The 21,730-nt window shown below is 35.7% G+C and overlaps 1 protein-coding gene across 1 annotated transcript; it reads right to left on the bottom strand.

Moving 5' to 3' along the window:
- Window positions 1–15,315: 15,315 nt before the first annotated feature.
- LOC120768872 lies at window positions 15,316–16,399 on the bottom strand. The gene is made up of 3 exons (XM_040095627.1): window positions 16,181–16,399; window positions 15,546–15,716; window positions 15,316–15,468 (listed from the first exon to the last, which is right to left on the bottom strand). The coding sequence occupies exons 1-3, from the start codon at window positions 16,382–16,384 to the stop codon at window positions 15,316–15,318; spliced, it is 528 nt and encodes a 175-aa protein (XP_039951561.1). The 5' UTR covers window positions 16,385–16,399.
- Between the last annotated feature and the right edge of the window lie 5,331 nt (window positions 16,400–21,730).

Below are 21,730 nucleotides of genomic sequence, written 5' to 3' on the forward strand. Positions count from 1 at the left end.
TATATGGGAGCATTAATGCGTCGCGGTGAAAGTGTGAATAGAACATGCGGCAAAATATGAACTGAATGCAGTTTTGAAATTGCACAATTCTGTAAATATATTAGGGTGGGTCATATTGTCAAATGCAAAAAGTATTTGGTGTTTTTGTATAGAAAAATGATGAAGAGAAAATCTTCCTTAGAAATTTGGTTATAAAACGATCTCTTGTCAGTCGAAAATTTTTATTTTTTTTAGGCCGTAAGGAGGGTTACTTTATGACAAGGTGTCCAAACTTGTTGCAGGTCAGTTTCTGCTATGTTTTCCAGCGTGCCAGGGTGCCTACGGGTTTGTTGTCAGCATCAATTTTTTTCGGTTTAGGGACTGGAAAATGCCTTCCGCATTAAAAAACATTACTCTAAACACTCGTCTTCAGTCGCATCGTTATATACTATAGGGATGACGGCTTTTCGACTTTACCCATTCTATGAAGGTTCTTCCTGAAATATCCGTGTTCGGATAGCAGCTGTGTTGTGTAGAAGTCGATCGTCCATCTACCGCAACTCTCATTCTCCCATCTTTGTTGCCATGTTGTTTTTGTATCTTTCTTTCTTTGTTCTATTTCGCACTTGTTATTTCCGGATGTTTTCTTTAGTTCGCATAGCTTTTTTTTCGTATATCTGAATGTCAATTGGGGCATTACCGCTTATAACTAATATTGCAATTCCCACGACAGCCGGTTCTACGCACTGGAATTGACTCGGATTTCATTCGACCAAGGGCTGTTCTTTCGGCGATCTAACCCCGTTTGGATCGGTAAGTGTTAATTTGTTAATATTGCATGATCTGACACTGTTGGGTCGGCTGATGCAACTTAGAGTCTGGTCAGTCTGGTCAATACTTTACGCTTTTCGCACACCTGCCCAGATCTCTACTCTGTATAATAAGGCTCTGCTAGTGTTCAACCTTAGGACCTCTCTCTTTTCTTGGCTGGGCTGCTCTATGTTGGCCATTAGTCTGCTAAGTTGGGATGTAATTTTCGCAGTCTTTCCTGCGGCATGCTGGATTTGTAGCCAGAAAGTTAATCTATGTTCTAGTCTTACGCTTAGGTGCTTTACTGCCTTTTCTGTCCTCAGTATATCTGTAGTCGTTTGCAGTCTTATATCGAGAGATATGCGCCTATTTGCTAATAGTATTAGGTGTGTGTTTTCTGTAGCAAGCTGCAGGTTGTGTGAGTGAAGCCATGCTTGTGTCTTTATGTTGACCTAATTTAGCTTTTACTGCGCTTCTTCTGTGTCTCGTGATCTGAGTCTGCTGCAATGTCGTCCGCGTAGCCAATTAAGTACGATTAGTCTGGCATTGCGAATTTCAGTATTGCGTCGCAGCTGATGTTCTACAAGTCTGGGCCTAGAATGGATCGTTGAACTGTTCCTGACATAATCGATATCTGTCGTGATCCCTCTATAGTTTGATACAGCAGTTCTCTATTACTAAGTTATCTCCGCACCACAGCTCTGGGTTAGGGATTCTAAGCCTTTTTTCGATGTTGTGAGTTGACCCCCCATGTCTAAAGTTGTTGTTTAGGATAGGATCCTCCAGCTTTGTGGATAACCGTTTCGAGTCTGGGCTTTGGTAGCCTTTCATAAAACTTTCCGCTGTGTCGAACATGCATAGTGAATTGAGGATATAAAGCATAATCGAAGAAGGCTCTGATGATCATCACGACGGAGGATTTTTTCAAGTGTTATGCTGACTGGAAACTACGTTGGCATAAGTGTATCGCAGCGGGAGGGGATTACTTTGAACAAGATGAAATGGATACAATTCACCTTTCAATTTGATCACAGGCCATCAGTTTTTGATATATCGAACTGATATTGCGCTTACGTTCCTTTTACCGCGAAAACCTGTACCTTTATTTTAAACACCGATATTAGATCACTATATCATATATATATAGCATACAAAGTAATCGATCAAATTCAATTCTTTGTTTGGAAAGCTTTTTTTTCGACTAGATATCTGCAAGAAATTTGATGCGAACTATTTTCCAAACTAATGCTAACCGAAGGGCATATTTCGGAAGCTTTTGGAGATATTGAATAAAACAAATCAAAAGTTCGATTTATAGTTGCTCATTTTCATTCATTGATACTGGCATAGACCATAGACTTGACGTAGTGCCACAGGAAATAGTCAAACGCGTCAAATTGAATGACCGAGACGGTCGTGAGATAACACGTTCACCAAACTTAGTTTTCAATAAATCGATTGTGACGATTCTAGTGGTCAAGCGAGCACTTCTTTGTCTCACTGACATGGCAACATTTTGCACTGGGCCTGTGGATTCAAGCTTTTTCACCAGACGTTCAAAAGCTGATCTGACAGAACGATTATGACGACCAAAAATTGGACGTAACGCTCTTAAAGTTGAGGCCACTGACTCCGAATTTCGATAGTAAATTTTAATAATTTCAACTTCATCCAAAGTGCGATCATCATTGTTAAAAACGTACTTCACTTCAATGTTGCCTGCCACTAAGCATGGAAATTCAACGCTATCGCTTATAATGAAGACATTTTCGTCCAAACCTTCTTTGTCACTGTTGACATCAATACCGTATGGGAGCATTTGGATAATATTGATTTCGTCTGCATGCCGTCCAGTTTCATCGCTCCAGCTGTCTATTTCCGCCAGCGATTACTTGCATGTCTAACACATTCTTTGTCTATAGATTTGATGACTTTTTATTTATTACAAACCTGGAACTTCGCAGAGCAATTCCTATAACCTATATTAAAAAAAAAAAATCGTACTTCGGGATCTATGAGCTTCCTGCCCATAAGTAATAATTCAAAGAGAATCTTTCGCTAAACGACTTCACTTTACTTTACCTTACCGCACCTCTCATCGCATTCATCCAAAACAGGCAAGTCTTTTCGACACATCCGATCTTGTTAATACTAATTAAAGCTTAAATTGTCACAAGCTATTTAAAATGTTCCCAACGCAACCACATGAGTTTCGCTGCCTAAAAGGCGCCAAGTACCAACAACACCACACACACATGCACATTTTGCCATAATCTGCTTAGAAACTCTTGTAACCTCACTTTGCAGCTGATTAGTTGGGCATTCTAAATAATTCAATTAACGCGCTAACCCCAAACTAGTTCCACTTCGTCGCACACAATCCAATGAACGTGGCACACACACACAAAGCCATACAACCGAGCGCAGCTCATCCGCATACATGCCTGCAGTCTCGTGAGAATTTCGTGCATATATCACGCCATGCCGTCGGATGCCAACGCAGGTGTTCAGCTGCACAATGCGCCATTTGCTGGCTGTGAACTTAACACCTACCAGATATAAAACTTTGCACCAAATATGCATATGTATGGGTGTAAAATCCTGTGTACTGCGCTGGCACTTCGTTGGTTCAAATACTTTGGCCGTAACTTTTCTGACAACCAAACAAAGAAACTCAAAAATCAAAAAAAAATAAATAAAAAATCCAAAGAGAAATTGTCGTCTTAGAAAGCAGAGCGCCGAAGAGCAGCTGCAGCTGCCGCATTTACGATTTTGCGAATTTTTCGGTAACTTTGTGCTGGTGGTGAGTGTAATCTTTGGCGGCAGGCCAAAAGGCACATGCCCACATACACACCGACTATACCGTTATTTATTAAATTATTTAAAAATGAATTTTAAGCCACTTAAGTTATTATGCAGGCAAGTGTTAGAGCAAATGCTGGGGCAAGTGTTGTCGCAAACGCCGGGACAGTGCCACTTAAATGCGCGTTGAAGCTTGCAGCGGACACTAAAACTAATCGTGATAGTCTGCAGTCCTCTTTACCTACATATATTCATACCTACATGCTATTATATGTATATATATCAACCTGAACAAAAATGACGCCGGCAGCCGCTTGCCGCTCAGCTGCAAACTCCCAAATGCGCCATAAAATATGCTTTGCGTCAGCGCAACGCCATCTATTGTCTGCTCATTGTGCGGCATCTTCGATGCTGGCCTCCTTTTCTACTCCCTGTCTGTCTGCCAGATGGCTACGTGTGCCCAGCAGGCGGCAATGAAACGTAACGGCGGCAATTGTCTATATATGTGGTATTAAAATTTCATTGGCTTTGCATACGTTAAGGCGTTGGCGCGCCAATTTACAGCAGTCATTGCTTCATTGTTCCAAACTTGATGCATACTGTGAGGCGTTCGAACGGTTGTAAATTTAATTCGCATTTGTGTTGACGTTATTGAAATCATTTAAGTGATAATAAAATTTAAGTGGCAATTTAATGCTGACGTTTGCATTCTTTCTTCGTTGGGTGCGTCGATTGAAGGGAAGCCGCTGATATATTTTCGTTTGTGTTAGGTGTTTGAAGTTGCATGTTTATGCGGCAAATGTATTAATTTATGCAGGAAAATATTGCTGCATTTAATTAGGCAAATTATTTATCTTTAAATTTATGACTGGAATTATAGTAAAATATTTACTGAGCAATTGCATAGAAATAGTTAATTTATGTGGCAATTAAATACATATATACTTTACTCCTTAAATTTTACGTTACAAACGACCTTTTCTTGAAAGATTTCTAGTTTACTTGTTTCTCTCACACTTCGCACCAAACAAAAAAAATTCTATTATCGGCATTTTACTAAAATTAAAGTGATTTTTTTTTTAATATTCGATGAAGAAAATTACTTTAATTTTATACTTGGGATACCCTTGGAATAATTTTAAATGACTTGTTAGAAAAAGGAAGGACCAACAAGAGCGAATATTATAATCTTATTACATTATCTGAAAGACGAAATTGCCGAAACGGCCGCATTTCAGGAAAAATAAAATGCTGCTTCACCAAGACAATGCACCGTATCATAAGTCACTGAAAAAAATGACAAAATCCATAAATTGGGCTTTAAATTGCTCTGCATACACCATATCCTCTAGATCCGGCTTCCAGCGACTGTTTCCAGCTCTCAGATTTCAGAGAAATTCTCGATGAGTAGAAAGTTTCATGGAATGAAGAAGTGATCACCGAAACTGAAGCCTAGTTTGAGACAAAAGACAAATCGTACTACAAAAATGGTATCGAAATGTTGGAGGCTCGCTATAATCAATGTATCACCCTTAAAGGGAGCTTTGCTGATTAAAAAAACGAGTTTTGCCAAAAAATATGTTTTACAATAATAGGTCGGGACTTATTAATTGACCTGTTAAGTATTGGTTGTGATGGCCTTCAGTTTCTTCAACGGGCTTGAGTTTTTCGGAGCGGCTTTTTTCGAGAGCTGCATTCGCCAGATTGAGAGTTTCGACTTCATTTTCATAAACCCACATCTCGTCACTAGAAATGATACGTTTGACGAATGTAGGGTGTTCAGCTACGTTGTCAAACACGGCTTTTCCAGTTCTCACAAAAGATTCAGTTATTTTGTTACGAGTATAGTATTGATATATTTCATACACAAAACATTAACAACAAAGTGTTTTAAGTCTATCCATGCGAGATGTTAAGATTCTCTGCTATTTCTCTAGTGAAACGATTATCAAATAGGTTCTCCTTAACTTTCTCGATGTTATCATCATTATCAAAAGTGGATGGACCATTTGGATCATTTAATTTTTCGATGGCTTCACGAACTTCACTCAATGCTTTCTTTCGAATATAGGTATACGTGATAAAGCAGGCTCTCCAAAATACTTCTGTTACATTTTCAACGATTCCGCAGACTTGATTCCATTGGAGATATAAAGTGGAAAGTAAAGTCATTGGTGAATTTGGTATTACCAATTATATATGGGTAGATTTTTCATATTGTATTGATTAATTGTTATGCAATACAAAGACCGAGTGGGTTTTGTAATACCAAATTCAGTTTTATTCGAGCAAAAGTATTTGTCTGAGAGAATATCAATGCTTTATAAAAAGTGTTACAGTGATCGGACTTAGTTCAAATATGCGCCGTTTCGTTCGATAATCTGTTTCCATCTAGACGGCAACTTCATAATACCCCCCTAGTAGAAGCTCCCCTAATTATTTGCGAAGAACTCGAACAGTCACTTTTCACAAGCCTTTTTTTAGTTCAACTTTACACCAACAAGGGCGTTTGCCATGGATAGAAACAGGTGGTAATCACTTAGCGCTATGACCGGGCTCTATGTGGATGCAATAAATCCTCCCATCCGAGCTCCCGTAGCTTCTGACGAGTCATCAACCAAGTGTGTGCTCTGGCGTTCTCCTGGTGGAAAACTACATCCATCTTGTAGGTCAATTCTGGACGCTTCTGGTCGATCGCCTGCTTCAAGCGGTCCAGTTGTTCGCAGTAGATGTTAAAATTAAGCGTCTGGCCATATGGGAGAAGCTCATAATGGATAGTTTCTCTTCGAATCCCACCAAACACACAGCAAAATCTTCCTGGCCGTCAATCCCGGCTTGGTCACTGTTTGGTATGATTTACCTCCCTTCGCCCATGACCATTTTCGCTTGATATTGTCGTAAGTGATCCATTTTTCAGCGCCAGTCAGCATACGCTCCAAAAATGGGTCGAGTTCGTTCCGTTTCAGCAGCATATCGCAGGCGTTGATTCGGTCGAGAAGGTTTTTTTGCGTCCAATCATGCGGCACCCAAACATCAAGCTTTTTTGTGTATCCAGCCTTCTGCAGCTGGTTTAAAATGGTTTGGTGACTAACTCCTATGTATATACTGGGCGATGTCGCGAGATGCCACATGCCGGTCTAACTCGATGTTTTCCATTATTTGTTCGGTATTCGTCGTCACAGGTCTTTCGCCGGCTGGTTTATCCATGGTGTCGTTTTTACCCGCACTGAATCGTCGAAACCATTCCTTCGCAGTTCGAAGTGATAGAGTACGATTCCCCAAAACACCATTAATCTCACGGAACGTTTCTCTAGCGGATTTGCCTTTAATGAAGGAAAACTTTAAAATAGCGCGATTTGCGGCGTTAGTGAATTCCATGTTTGCACGTCTATAACTGTTGAACGCCAAACTAATCATGCATAGCGTCGTTTTGTAGCTTAGAGATTGTGGCATTTTGGCTCTTCGCTTGCAGTTAAAATTTACAATTTTATTTAAGAACTAAGAAATATATTCCATATGAATACTCCAACAAACATTATAATGGGTAAAAGAATGCATTATTTTTTCCCTTTATAATCTGTATATCTATGAATAGCTCAAGAAATGCATCCCCAAAAATCTTAACATTAATAGAAAGGTCCTTTTCAGTCATATTTTTTTACTATTGAAAAGAAAAATTTAAATCTCAGTATCAACTATTTGAAAAAAAAATGTCACCTCTTATGCCCTTAAGGAATTGATTGTTCTACAAAAACATTAAAAGAGAGCAAAATTTATTAAAAAGTGTCTACCAACCTATTTCATCAAAGTATAAAGTGAAAAAGAAAACGATTTTCGCCCATCCTAACACGCATAGGCCACTTTCTTTCATTTATGCAAAACATAAACTCTTTTAATACCCACACTTGAGGTTATAAATATGCATCTGAAGAGTTTGCTCAGTGAACATAAAACAATGTTTGTTTTATTAAATCAGATATGCCATTGACTTAGAAAACCAAAGTACTTACCTCAATCAAGGGTAGAATAGCACACACATATTGCAAACATACTTGTATTTACATAAGCTCAAACTTGCACTCAGAACATTTTTTGACGCAGCAGAAGAGCTGCTCAAGCAGTTATCAAAAGAATGAGAGTCGGAGAAAGCCAAAAATCAGGTGAAAGTAAGCGCTAAAAAGGATTTACGTGGCTTGCGCTAATGTGTCTGATTGTTTCTGCTGCTTACTTTTATTTTTGTGCTCTTTTTGAGGGGATTTGCTTAATGCTTTTACACAGAATTTCATATACATATCTCACGCAAAGGCTCACAAGAGTTGCTTTATTTTTGGCGGATATCTTAAGTTCCTTATGCGGAGTGCGGGAACCTTAACTTCCTTATGCGGGGAATAATGATTAATTGTATTTATAAGCAGTGCTTTATAGTGTTCGTTTTGGGTTTCGTGTGTGATAATTAATCAAAGTATCTTAAGCTTGTTAGAAGGCCATTAAAATAATTTGCTTAACTGCAAGTTGTGATATTGATAGATTCGGAGGCGGGTGAAATGAGGTTGCTAAGAAATATTTATACAAAGCTTTTAATTTTTCAAAGGATTAAGTATTATGGATATTCGTTTTTCAAAAGCATTTATAGCATTTTGAAAAAATATTATTCAAAAACAAAACAATTAACTGCGCTCCGGCACCGAATTTGGTGACTTACTTGATTATAAGCAGTGATTATCAACGTCTTTAAAATGGTAAAAATGTAAAGAAAGAAAGAACTAGGCAGTAAGTTGAGACCCCTGAGAAACGAAAGTTAAATAAATAATTTATGAACGATCTGTGGTCGGGATTTATAGCTTTTGTATTCAGATTTTTTTTACATAACCTAAAAGCTTAAGTGAAAAGTTAAAAAATTTATATTTTGGGTTTTGTATCTTTTTTATTTTTTGGCTTACGTTTACCTTCTTCTGTCCCAAACTTTATTTGAAATAAGAATCGAAAAAAAACTTAATTTAAAAATTTAAATTAAAAAAATTTTTTACAAACTATTTTTTATTGTGTATGTTAGCATAATATACACTTTTTTCATTGCTATAAGTCTTTGTGAAAAACTGAACAAAAATGTTTCTATTCCCAATAATGTTATTTTAAAACTCTGTGGTGATTCTGACAATTCTACGAAAACAATTTTTTTTTGCTTTGTAGACATACGGCTTCTGGTGTACATAAGAGGGCCGCATCATTGGAACAGTGTGAAATTCAATAATTTCGGAAAGGCGAACATCTCCCTTCTGATATGCATGTATATACATATGTACGTACTTAGAGTTGGTGTTTTCTGTGTATTGTCTGTGAAGCTCTGAGCTTAAGTCGCATTTGCCTCCACAAGCATATTTCCTTATGTGTAGATTTGTTGTATACAACAACAATTATGCTTTCAAAAATCCGAAAAATGTAGACATTTGTTAACAGCAACCTGGGGCGATGGCTATATCGTCTTGCTGCTGGAATATGCTTACCTGGTAAAGTGATTTTTTTCGAAATCTTTATTTCGCAGAATTTTTCTACAAATTTTTTTCCTGTAAATTAAAAGAGTTTGTAAAGTATTGTTTGTGTTCCTAATAAGTGTTCGTTTGTATGCATCAAGCAAGCTGCTCGAGTAAGTGACAAATATCTTCCAAAAACAAGTAAGGAAGCACTGAGTTCGTGTGCAACCGAACATTTTATACTCTTGCAACTTGCAAGAATCAAAGTGAAGGAAATAATTTAAGGTCTGAAACGCAAGCCAGAAGATCAAAATCTAAGCAATTTGATATATATACATACATATAACTCCATTCGCTGACACATTCGACACATTCTGTGTTAAAGAAACGAAAAACGTTATATGTGGTTCATGGGGGTTGGGGTACTATCGACCCGATTTTTTCTATTAACTGTAAACATGCCGCATACTAGAAAAATGTTTCCTGGGTTTCATTTAGGTACTTCACATACAATCAATAATATGGAGCAAAGTCAGCCGGATGTTCGAAAATCCGTGTAATAGTTATATGCGGGCTAGGTCAAGTTTTCGCACAATTGTATCTATTTTAGGCACAAAGATACACTGTTATTATATTCATTGAGAGAACTCAAATATTGGCCAAAATACATATGTATGTATGTAGTACAAAGTCACCTAGAAGTTCGAAAATCTTTATATTAGGTATATTGAGGCTCAGGGAAGTATTGACCCGATTCTACCCATTTTTGATACACAGAAATACTATTGTGAAAGGTTTCTCTGTGAATTTCAATAGCATATCTCACACATTTTCCGATATTTTCGGTTAAAAGTCAACCATAGTTACTGTGGTCTACACATTCGGTACCTAGGAACGTGAACAGTTTTGGTCATAAGATTCCATATACCAAGAGTATTACTATATATCTCGTTATATTAATTTCTTATTGATTTTTGCACTGGAAAGTAAAAGAATCAATTGGAATTTATAATTTTGTTACATGGAAAGTAGGTGTGGTTGTGGTCCGATTTAGCCCATTTTCACAACGTTATAAAGATATATGTAGTAGGAGAATGCCACGTACTAAATTTTGTCGAAATCTGTTGGCCGGGTCCCGATATATGGGTTGGGTCCCAAAATATGCCCATCTTCCAACTTTCACACCTGCTCCCATAAACCGTTCTCGTACCATCTCGTAGGTAAAATTGAATGTCTCTGCCGTTATTAGTTATTGATATATTGCGATTTAAGTAGTTTTGAACAGTACCGTTATATGGACAGTGAGCGCTGTTATCTTCCGATTTCATTCATTTTCGGACTGGCGATAGGAGCCTTTTTAATATTTGCGCTGAGCCAATTTGGATGTTGCAGCTTTAGTAGTATAGAACATATATATTAAACATTTTAGAAGGCGGGACCACGCCCATTTTTTACAAATATTTTGCCCGGAGGTGACCCTTGCTACTGCAAAGCAAATTAACAGGATTTTTTGAATCTAACGCCCCCTGGTAGCGCCTTCTATATGTCGAATGGTGCGTTAGAATCTGCTATCTTTATCGATTGTCAAGTGAGAACTTCATGACATTTCATTGATTGGAAGTGAAGTTATTGCGTTTTAAGTGTCAGTATGTTTGTGTTATCGGTGCGAAAATGAGCTTCGAATAAAGAACCAACATTAAATTTTCTTTTAAAATTGGTAAACCTTTTACCAAAACGTTTCAATTGATGAAACAAGTTTATGACGCTGATTGCCTATCCCGTAGCAGAATGCACGACTGGTTTCAACGTTTTCAAAGTGGTCGTGAGGACATAAATGACGATCAACATGTGGGCCAATCAAAATCCGTGATCACCGGAAATTCCAACGAAACTGAGAGCTGAGCTTTAGGTGATACATACAACCGTTAGGTGAACAAAACTATTACACTCTGCAGCAACATGTTTCTTTTGTATAAAAAATTAAAAACATGTTCCATAAATATTTTATATGATTTTGATTGTCATTTAATGAAAATAAAATTTTGTTTTTTATACAAACAAAATCTGTCGATTTACAGGCCTGAGGAGTGGGGTCGCCAAGAAAAACAGTTTTTGCTGGTTGACATGATTCCAACCCGTTGTAGTGATTTAAAACTCATAAATTGAAAAAATTCTTTATTAGCAAAGAAGTCGCCATTCGATTGACCTTCGTTAAAGAAAATAAAGTTCACAAAATGAGGTCGACTTAAAAATAATTTTTTTTTTACCATTTCGAATATATTAAATGTACTTAATATCGGGTAGTCGAAAAAGTCTTTCGTATTTCTTATGAAATTTTAACTTAGCTTTTACATTTATAATAATAAACAAATATGTACCATTTTGGTCGACCACTTTTCGAGTCATTATTCCATTAGTGTCTTTCACATCGAAATTTAAAGAACGGTTAAAAAGGTTTCGTAAAAAATGCGTTCAACGTTTTACTACAATTTTTATAAGTTCGGAAATAATTCAAATTTTGAAAAAAGCTTTTTCTTCTACTTCTTTACTGGCATAGACACCGCTTTCGCGGTTATAGCCGACAGCGAGCCAACCGTTTCTCCTTTTCACAAAATAGAGCCAATAGGAGATTTCAAGCGAAGCCAAGTCCTTCTCCACCTGGTATTTCCAACGGAGTGGAGGTCTTCCTCTGCTTCCATTGACGGGTACTGCGTCAAAAACTTTCAGAGCTGGAGTGTTTTCGTCCATTCTGGAGATATTTTTGATGATCTAAACTATCGAATAATGATACAAATTTCGCTTGTTTAAATTTCTAGCTAACGATGTCTCCTTAAAGGTCGTTACTTTTCAACCCACAACTTAGTTTCTGCTCTTACCTTAGGTCATTGTAAGGATCATATCTTCTTATAGAAAAATTTTTAGATTTCAGTCAATGCCAATGTCGGAAATGGATATTTAATTTTAACGCAAAAAATATATATTTTTTTCTTAACTGAAAATTTGTCTAAATTTATCCACAAAATTTAAACATTTAGCATATATATTAGTTTGCATTTTATTACCAAAAAATTGTCTTCTTTCTTTAATGCACTTGTGTATAGTGATTATATGATAACTGAAATATTTGCTTATGATCTTCCTTGCAAGTATATTCATCAGAAATCTATAAATAACATCTATCGTATTGAGTGCTTTAAGAAATGCCAGAAATTTCATGAGCCACTTCATTCGCTTTATATTATTTGTGCCAGTTGAATAACCGCGCTAAATCAAACAAATAGTATTTAGTATATACACGCTTACATATGTGAGTAAATAAATAGATACATGTATATATATATACCACCCACTTCACAAGATCCGCCAGCAAAATGTTTACATACGCCCAACAGGCTTACTCTCGCCTTTGTTTTCCAATAAATTACTTTCTTTTCATATTAACGGCATTATGCAGTGATGCGTAGCATACAAAAAGGCGCAGAGTGGGTGTTTTCATACCAAAAGCCAAATTGCGAATCAACATATATTTATTGATGCCAACTATGTTGAGTTGTGGTAGTGTGTGTGCGTGTGAGTGTTTGCAAACGAACACGTTCAATTGATGTTTGATTGTACGTGAGCGTAAATAATATGCGCGCCATGGTTAGTGGTGTATGTGCCGATGGCGGCGCAACTCATACGGATTCCTTTCGCAAAATTTTTGCTGGCATAATTTTCGTTGTGGCAACAAACATGCAGTTGATTTTATTTCATTCATTCAATTGTAAATAAATCATGAACTTTGATTAACGCGAAATTAAGTTGTCTGAGTGAAGTATGATAAGTGCAGGGCATAAAGAAAGAAAGAGAAAAAAATTGGTAAAAAAAAGTTACAAAAAAGAAAAGAATGCAAGATTCGGCTGCACTGTTGCTACAATACCCTTCACAGTTGCGTTTCCTATAACTTTAAAGGGTATAAAGAGATCTTTATCTTGAATTTGAGCTGTTAGTTTGTATGGCAACTATATACTATAGTGATCCGGTCAGAACAATTTTTTCGGAGATTAAAGCCTTGCTTTGGAGAATAATCCAGCCAGAATTTCGTGAATATATCTCGTCAAATGCAAAAGTTTTCCATATAAGCATTTAATCCGGATCGTTTAGTTTATATGACAGCTATATGCTATAGTAATCCGATCATAACCATTTTTGCGCAGATTAAAGCCTTGCTTTGGAAAATAGTTCATGCAGAATTTTGTGTAGATATCTTGCCAGATAAAAAGTTTTCAATATAAGCACTTAAATCGGATCGTTCAGTTTGTATGGCAGCTATATATTATACATAAGTAGTTGTTCGATTTGAAAAAATTCTGCGCAGGTTACATCGTTGCCTTAGAAAATAATCCAGGCAAAATTTCGTGTAGATATCTTGTCAAATGCAAAAGTTTTCCATATAAGCATTTAATCTGAATCTTTCAGTTTGTATGGCAGCTATATGCTATAGTAGTCTGATAACATCGATTCCGATAGATAAGCATCTTCTTTGGTAGAAAAAGATGTGGACAAAATATCAGATCGATATGTTGAAAACTGTGGTACTAATTCGCAAATATACGGACAGGACATGGCTAAATCAACTTCAGGGTATAAAAATTATAGAAAATGAAAATATAAAAAATGTGAGTAAACAAACAATATACGTAACGAGTTCAAAGACCATCAGCAGATAGTTCGGGTCTCAGCATTTGATTTTTCCAAAAAGTTTTCCAAAATATTCAACAATATAATTTCAAGGCCTCTAAAGGAAAGTTTTTGGCAGTAACTCAGGTTATTGGTACTGAAAATGTATAAGCTGGTATATTATTTCAATATATTTAATACTTAAACTCTTAAATTCAATTATTTAAACAAAAAAAAATAGAACAAAAATATACAGAACACCGCAATAACAAACACTGAACATTTACCGAAAGCTTTGATGAAAACAATCCAGAAGTTAAAGTTACAACAAGTAACCGCCTCGCTTTACACTGATTTATAGCGCTCAACACATTTACTGCTATATATTTGCTATTAATTTATGCGCCAAATGCATGTATTTGCTTAATTATCATGCCATGTTTTCTTACGAAAAAATATTATAGTTTGTTGCTTTTGTGACTCTTTCTCTGGCATTTTATCTTTCCCAAAGGTATTTGCGTTTGATATCATCGCCTGTACCGTTATATTTCAGCGCAATTGATTTTGCTTAGCAGCTGTTTGCCTTTGAGACCGCCACAGACATTCCCAAAAAAAAATCATGCCACCGCTTTGTACATCCCAAGTGACTTGATGAATTTTTTCCTTCGTTGCTGCGTCTCAAAATAGGCAACGTTTTTAACGATGCTCGCAGGAATTAGGCAGATTGCCGAAATTAACGAACTGTTAAGTTAATGGAATGGAATTAGCAAATTGGGTATTCACTTAATTTCATTAAAGGTTTTTGGGATTTGAATCTGAGCAAAATGAATTGATTTGATTATATTAAGTTGTTGATAGGAAAATTGTCTCGAAGTATGGAGCTGTTTGGAAAATTCTATTGTTTAATTGTAGAAAAAACACTGTGCGATTGATTATCATTGTTTTCATTGGCGTCTTTGCCAGTGCAGAGCTCTCAGTTAAGGTTACTTGGTTACTTTATGTTGGAGACTACACTGTATTCTGTAGTTGCTATGTTATTAAAATTATGAATTCATCCAAAAATTTTAAAAACAACTTGAAAGTCTCTTCTTTACACATCGAGCTTTTTAAGAAGAAATAGCAGCTGGCTGGCAAAAATTTTTCAACCCTTGTGTTATCCGAAAGGAACGTATGTGTCCCGGTGTATTTTCAAAGATACCTAGCGCAGAAAACAAGTGGTTAAAAAAGGGTTAAATTAGTCCCATTTCGTAGCTTATACTATTCTTAACAATATTTTTTTTACATTCGTGGTATTTTAAATAGTAAACACGTGTTCATTTGCCGAAATAGAGCGAACGGTAGGACGCGTATTGATTATGCGTTTTATATACTTCAACGGCTTTTCGGATAGTAAGGGTTAAGAGATGTTGAATTACCTAAATTACCAAATCAACGGCTCTGTTATATTTATTATTCATTAGATATTTTGGGAAGTAAAAATGTAGTTCTTGACGTCGTCAAATCCCAGATCAACAAAAGTGTTAAATATTCGGCAAACTTTTTATTTTAATTTATGAAACCTACATATATAAAAATAAGTTATATAAACAAATATTCAATTTTGCATCGACAAATGAAATTCAAAGTTCACACGCTTGACTCTATTCGTCATCCATGTACCAATTAAGGCATACTTTCCTTTCGTTAGCATTTTTAGTGGATACAATGCGACGTCATTTAAAGGAAAATTCTTCACATACAAATAGTGCTGAAATAGCAAAAGTTAACGGTGAATATAATACAAACTATAAAGTGAATACTTAACACGTCTAATACGCTACAAACCTCGTTATAAGGACAGGTATGATTCATATTTGTATACGGCATTACTAGCTGATATATGAACTGCAAGAATACATTGCGTTTGGAGCGAATGATCTTGCATACATCATAAAGGTTGTTGAAATAGTAATTTTGATAGCTGCCATTTATATATTTCATTATCACTGCTTGTAGCTGGAGAGGTGGAAAAGGAAAGCATATTTTGAATAAAAGCACACATTGAATTTGCCTTAAGGGGTTATCACCACTTGTGTATTTTCAAATATCGACTTAAATATCGTGTGAGATATATTTGAAAATATTCCTCAAATACTCGAAGTTGATGTGGGAATTAGTTTCCAAGATGTGAGCGCGTCTGTTAGCTTCTCAATCGGTTGCCAAAACTTTAAACTCAATTTTCTTGAAACGTTGTTTTCGGAGTCGTTAAGGAACAGTTCTCCAAAACGCCATAACCGATCGACTTACAATTTTGACACGAAGTTCCTATACCTATTTTCAGTCTTGCTCCTGAAGTTCAGCTTTGGAATGATCGGAGTCCACAATTCTTCAACAATCAACTTTAAAGTCACCAAGCGCGGTTTTTCGACTTGCACGTGGATATAACCCCTTAAGTTGTTTTTTTATAAAGCAACACGCACCATTACATTATCCACTGGGCGCTTAAGTAATTTAAATCGTATATTCACTTTGTTACTTTCCAAAGAGCATACTTCGAAAGCTAAAAAAGACTTGTCGAGAGCTATACAATTCAGTTGAGTGAAATTCGATTTTAATGTCTCAGTTGAACTAGGAGTTACTAGGACAATCATTGCAAATATGCATTTGAGAGCAAAGTAGTACATATTTTTGGAAAGTAATTTTCAAACTTCTTCACCGGTAGCGAAAATTTAAAAACAACTTTTTGGTTTAAATATCACTTTATACTCTAAACATCAGAAATAATTTTAAAATTTATTTTTATTATCAAGCTGAGTATGATAAACTGCACCGATTTTGCAAAACTGATTGCAATACTGTCTGTCTGCGCAATATATTGCATATTCATCGCAAATAAATAATGAAAATTGGACAATTAAAGGTTGTAATTATTTTAAAACGTTCACTTTGAGTGCCCCAATTTATCGATGATAAATCGAATAAGTAGGGAAGAGCAAAGTTCGGGCGTTAACGAACATTATGTAGATACTTTCGCAATTCCCTAGAGTCATCAACTTTCAATTTGATCAATAACCAAATAAAAATTTTACAACATTCAACTTGATTTTATACACTATATACGAGGTGTGTTCAAAAAGTACCGCGACAGTTTGCTGACAGTTTTCTTCGATTGCAGGGGCATGGTGCATCATGAGTTCTTGCCACAGGGAAGAACGGTCAATAAGGAATATTACCTGCAAGTTATGCGCAATTTGCGCGAAGCAATCCGTCAGAAACGCCCGGATTTGTGGAAGAACAAAAATTTACTTTTGCACCACGATAATGCCCCTGCTCACACATCGTTGCTTGTGCGCGACTTTTTGGCCAAAAACAACACACTAATGATGCCGCAGCCACCGTATTCCCCAGATCTGGCCCCCTGTGACTGTTTCTTGTTCCCTAAACTGAAGAGGCCCATGAAAGGACGACGTTACGCTTCTCTTGACGAGATAAAGGCGGCATCGAAGGAGGAGCTGAAGAAGATAAAAAAAAATGATTTTTTGAAGTGCTTCGAAGATTGGAAAAACCGTTGGCACAAGTGTATATTATCTAATGGGGATTACTTTGAAGGGGACAAAATAGATATTCATGAATAAATAAATAATTTTTGAAAAGTATAAAGTTTAGAACGAAGTTTATGACTTAAGAAAAGAAACATCAGAGATCCTATAAGATTTATGATTTTTTATATTTATAAATGATCAAAGTGACGAGCAGAGTCGATTTAGCCAGGTCTGCCCGGGATGTACGCGAACTAGTCCCTCGGTTTTAGGGACATCGACCTGAAATTTTGCATACTTCTTTTTCTCTTCAAGTAGAAACACATTTGTCGAGAACCCAGCTATCGGTACACCACAGGGTATGGAAAACTTTTTTATTTGACAAGATATGTTCACGAAATTTGCTTTTTATTATTGTCAAAGACACAATTTCCGAATGCAATAATCTCCGAATAAATTTTTCGGATCGCACTAGTATATCATACAGCTGCCACACAAGCCGATCAATCAGAGTTCTTTTATATTAAATTCACGCTTTGTTTTGTGTATTATAAAGCATTGTCAACAGCTGAGTATATTTCCGCGGCCCTGATCATTGAAAGCTGCGAAAGTACCTATACCATGTTCGGTAACGAACGAACCTTGCTCTTCTCACTTGTTCGATTTAGAATTGATAAATTGGAGCACTCAAAGTGAACGTTTCAAAATAATTACAACCTTTAATTGTCCAATTTTCATTATTTATACATATGTATGATTCTATAATATGTTGAGCAAACAGTCATTATTGCAAACAGTTTTCCAAAATCGGTTCAGTTTACCATACTCAGCTTAATAATAAAAATAAATTTCAATTTTTTTTGCGATTTTTGGAGTAAAAAGCTCTGCTATTTAAAGAAAAAGCTCTTTTAAAGTAGCCGCTACTGGTGAAGAAGTTGGAAAATTACTTGCCAAAAATATGGACTACTTTGCTCTCAAATGCGCACTTTCAATGATTTTACTAATAACTCGTAGTTCAACTGAGACTATAAAACCGAAATTTACCCAACTGATTTGCAAAGTTCACGACAAATCTTTTGTAGTCTCCGAAGTATGCGCTTTGGACAGTAAAAGTGTAGCAAATATACGACTTAAATTGCTTAAACGGCCACTGGATAGTATAACGGTGCGTATATGTACATATATGCGTCGCGTACTTTAAAAGAAAAATAACTTAAGGGGTTATATCCACTTGCAAGTTGGACAGACGCGTTTGTTGATTTTAAAGTTAATTGTTAAAAAAGTTTTGGAAATTCCTTTTGAGAACTTGTGGACTCTTTTCATCTTAAAGTCGATCTACAGGAGGAACTCAGAAAAAACGTTTAAGAACTTCGTGCCAAATTGCAAGTCGATCGATTCTGGCGTTTTGTAGAACTGGTCCTCATCGAGTCTGAAAACAACGTTTCAAGAAAATTGAGTTTAAAGTTTTGGCAACCGATTAAGAAGCTTAAAGACGCGCTCACATCTTGGAAACTATTTCCAGATCAACTTAAGGTTTTCGAAAAATATTCCCAAATATATCTCACACGATATTTAAATCGATTTTTGGAAACACAGAGGTGGTGATAACCCCTTAAGGCAAATTCAATGTGTCCTTTTATTCAAAATATGCTTTACTTCTTCACCTCTCCAGCTACAAGGAATGATAATGAAGTATATAAATGGCAGTTACCAAAATTACCACTTCAACAATCTCTATGATATATGCAAGATCATGCGCTCCAAACGCAATGCCTTCGTGCAGTATATATATCAACAAGTACTGCCGTTTACGAATTTTAATCGCACCTGTCCTTTTAACGAGGTTTGTAGCGTACTATTAGTCGTGTTAAGTATTCACTATATAGTTTGTGTTATATTCACCGTTAATTTTTGCTATTTCAGCCCTATTTGGTGGTGAAGAATTTTCCTTTAAATGACGCCGCATTGTATCCACTACAAATGTTAACGAAAGGAAAATACGCCTTAGTTGGTACATATATGACGAATAGAGTCAAGCGTGTGAACGTTGAATTGTATTTGTCGATGTAATATTCAATGTTGGTTTATATAACTTAGAGGTTTCATGAATAAAATAATGAGTTCGTCGAATATTTAACATCCGATTTGATATCTGGTAAGATTTTACATTTTACCGCTCGGATACCAACAGAGCCAGTTATAACCCTTAAAATTATGGAAAAACTTACCTTGCTGAAGGTGAAAAGCTCGCTGGTTCTGTGGTGATTTGCTTCGCAATGACCGCATTTGCACCCGATGGCTGTCCAACGGTCACCAAGCTCCTGCAAGGCTACATAATCATAAATCGAACGAGGACAGCGGAGCTACAAACCGCTGTCATTCCGACTCACTACAACGAGGTTTGGTTGTTATTTTTGCTAATTTATCAGCTTTACAATTGCCTGTAATTCCACTGTGACCTGGTACCCAAACAAATCTTTTCCACAAGTGACCAGATTCTGTTGATAATGAGGCTAGACATTCCGTAGCAATACTCGAGCCATCAGTCAGCGAGTACAAGGCTAGTATTGCAGCTGTACTATCGGAGTTTATAGCCACTTCTTATGGTCATATAGTGACATGTAATTCTGGACTTTCAGAAACGATCTCTATATTGCTATTCGGGTAAAGAGTATATATATATACCTTATGTAATATTCTCAACATCTTGGTTGCACGGTTTAAAGTACTCAAACGTATTGAATCGAAAATATCTCAGAGTCGTATAATGGAATAATTAGTCCGCTTTGTTGGATTAGAGAAATTTCGGCAGAATAAGATCACAGTTCTTATTTTATTTTTATTTATTTATTTATTTTATTTTATTATTTACTCTTTTTTTCAATTTTATTCTTTTTTATATTTTATTTTAATTTTCTTTTTTTTTCATATTTTAAAATTTTCCCTTTATTAGAGCAGTGAGTCCTATATACTTAACTTGGTGTGATGCATTCGTTCATATTTAGAACTTTTTCAACAAAATAATGACTATCTGCCAAATCTAGACTAATTTAGTTGTTAAAACAATATTTGAATCAAATTAAAATAGTTTAGCTTAGCAAAACTCCCCAAACAATCAATATAATGGCGCTCAATGTAGATACTATTACAATTTTAATGTATATATGCGATTTGGACTTTTAAATGACATTCAATATAGCAATATTTTTCGCCATTTATCCACATTTTTTTGGTTCAAATTCAGCTTTCAACTTGTCAAACTAAGCCACTAACATCCGCTTAGTTACGTACCAGTACACCCAAATGCCAGGGAAGTAAAATATTTATTAAAATATAATAAAATTACAGAGTTTCGAAATAAAAAGCGATCACAAATGAAAGTCAACACTATGAAGCTCCAAGCGTTTAACACAATTTTAATTGGCATGTCATTCTTGACTAGTTTCGCGCCATATTTGGAGTTGGCAACAGCCGCTCAAGTGACGTTAACAGACACCAAGTGTAAAAGCTTTGCGTATAGCACCGAGTATCGTTTCGAAAATCGTTGAATTAGGTTTGTGGTAGCTAAAGGAAATATTGACACGATTCAATACATTTATGACACACAGATCCACCATTGTCAGGAAAATATTATCTCTGAATTTCGATGATATAGTACAATCGCCACGCAAACCTTACCACTAAACATTCTTAAATTCTTTTCGGACTGTTTCGTTCGTTTGAGATTTGCTTCAATTTTGTTTTTTTTTTATGTTTTTAATAAGCATAAGTAAACTAAATTATATTATCTAATTATAATTACAGTTTTTCATTTATTACGTTTATTGAGTAAAACACAAATTAGCTTTTCTGTGCTTATACAAAAGCGGCCGATTTTGTTGTTTTTAAAGTGGTACAAAAATAAAAAAAAATGAAGTAAAATATTAATTTCAAATATAGTGTAAATGAAAATAAATTAAAAATATAAACAATACCACTTTTTCATTATATGTCAGTCTCTTACATTTCGAGCTCATTTTGTAAAGCTCACTATCTTTCAATTGATTTATCTATAGCTGAATGTGATTTGTTTTTGATTTTTAATATTTTTGATTAATAACATGTCATTAACTTATTTCTAGAAAAAAAAATCTATACCGTAAAAAGTACCAATATAAAATGTAGACAAATATGCACAATTCTTGAATTTAATTTTGAGTGGTAAGATTTGCGTGGCCACGAGGGTTGCTATATATATTTCTGGAAGGACCAAGTGGAAGAGGGACCTGGCTTCGCTTGGAATATCCAATTGGCGCCACGTAGCGAGAAGAAGAAACGACTGGCGCGCTGTTGTTAACTCGGCTATAATCGCTTAAGCGGTTTCTACGCCAATTAAGAAGAAGAATAATGTAAATAGGCATATTTATCAACGAAAATGTTTTTCTTTATTTTTTATTTCTTTTTTTGTGTCGTTTGCTGCTTTGTTTCGGGCTCATACGCATAGATCCATGA

This window comes from Bactrocera tryoni, chromosome 2, assembly GCF_016617805.1.
Source record: "Bactrocera tryoni isolate S06 chromosome 2, CSIRO_BtryS06_freeze2, whole genome shotgun sequence".
NCBI classification, from domain to species: Eukaryota; Metazoa; Arthropoda; class Insecta; order Diptera; family Tephritidae; genus Bactrocera; species Bactrocera tryoni.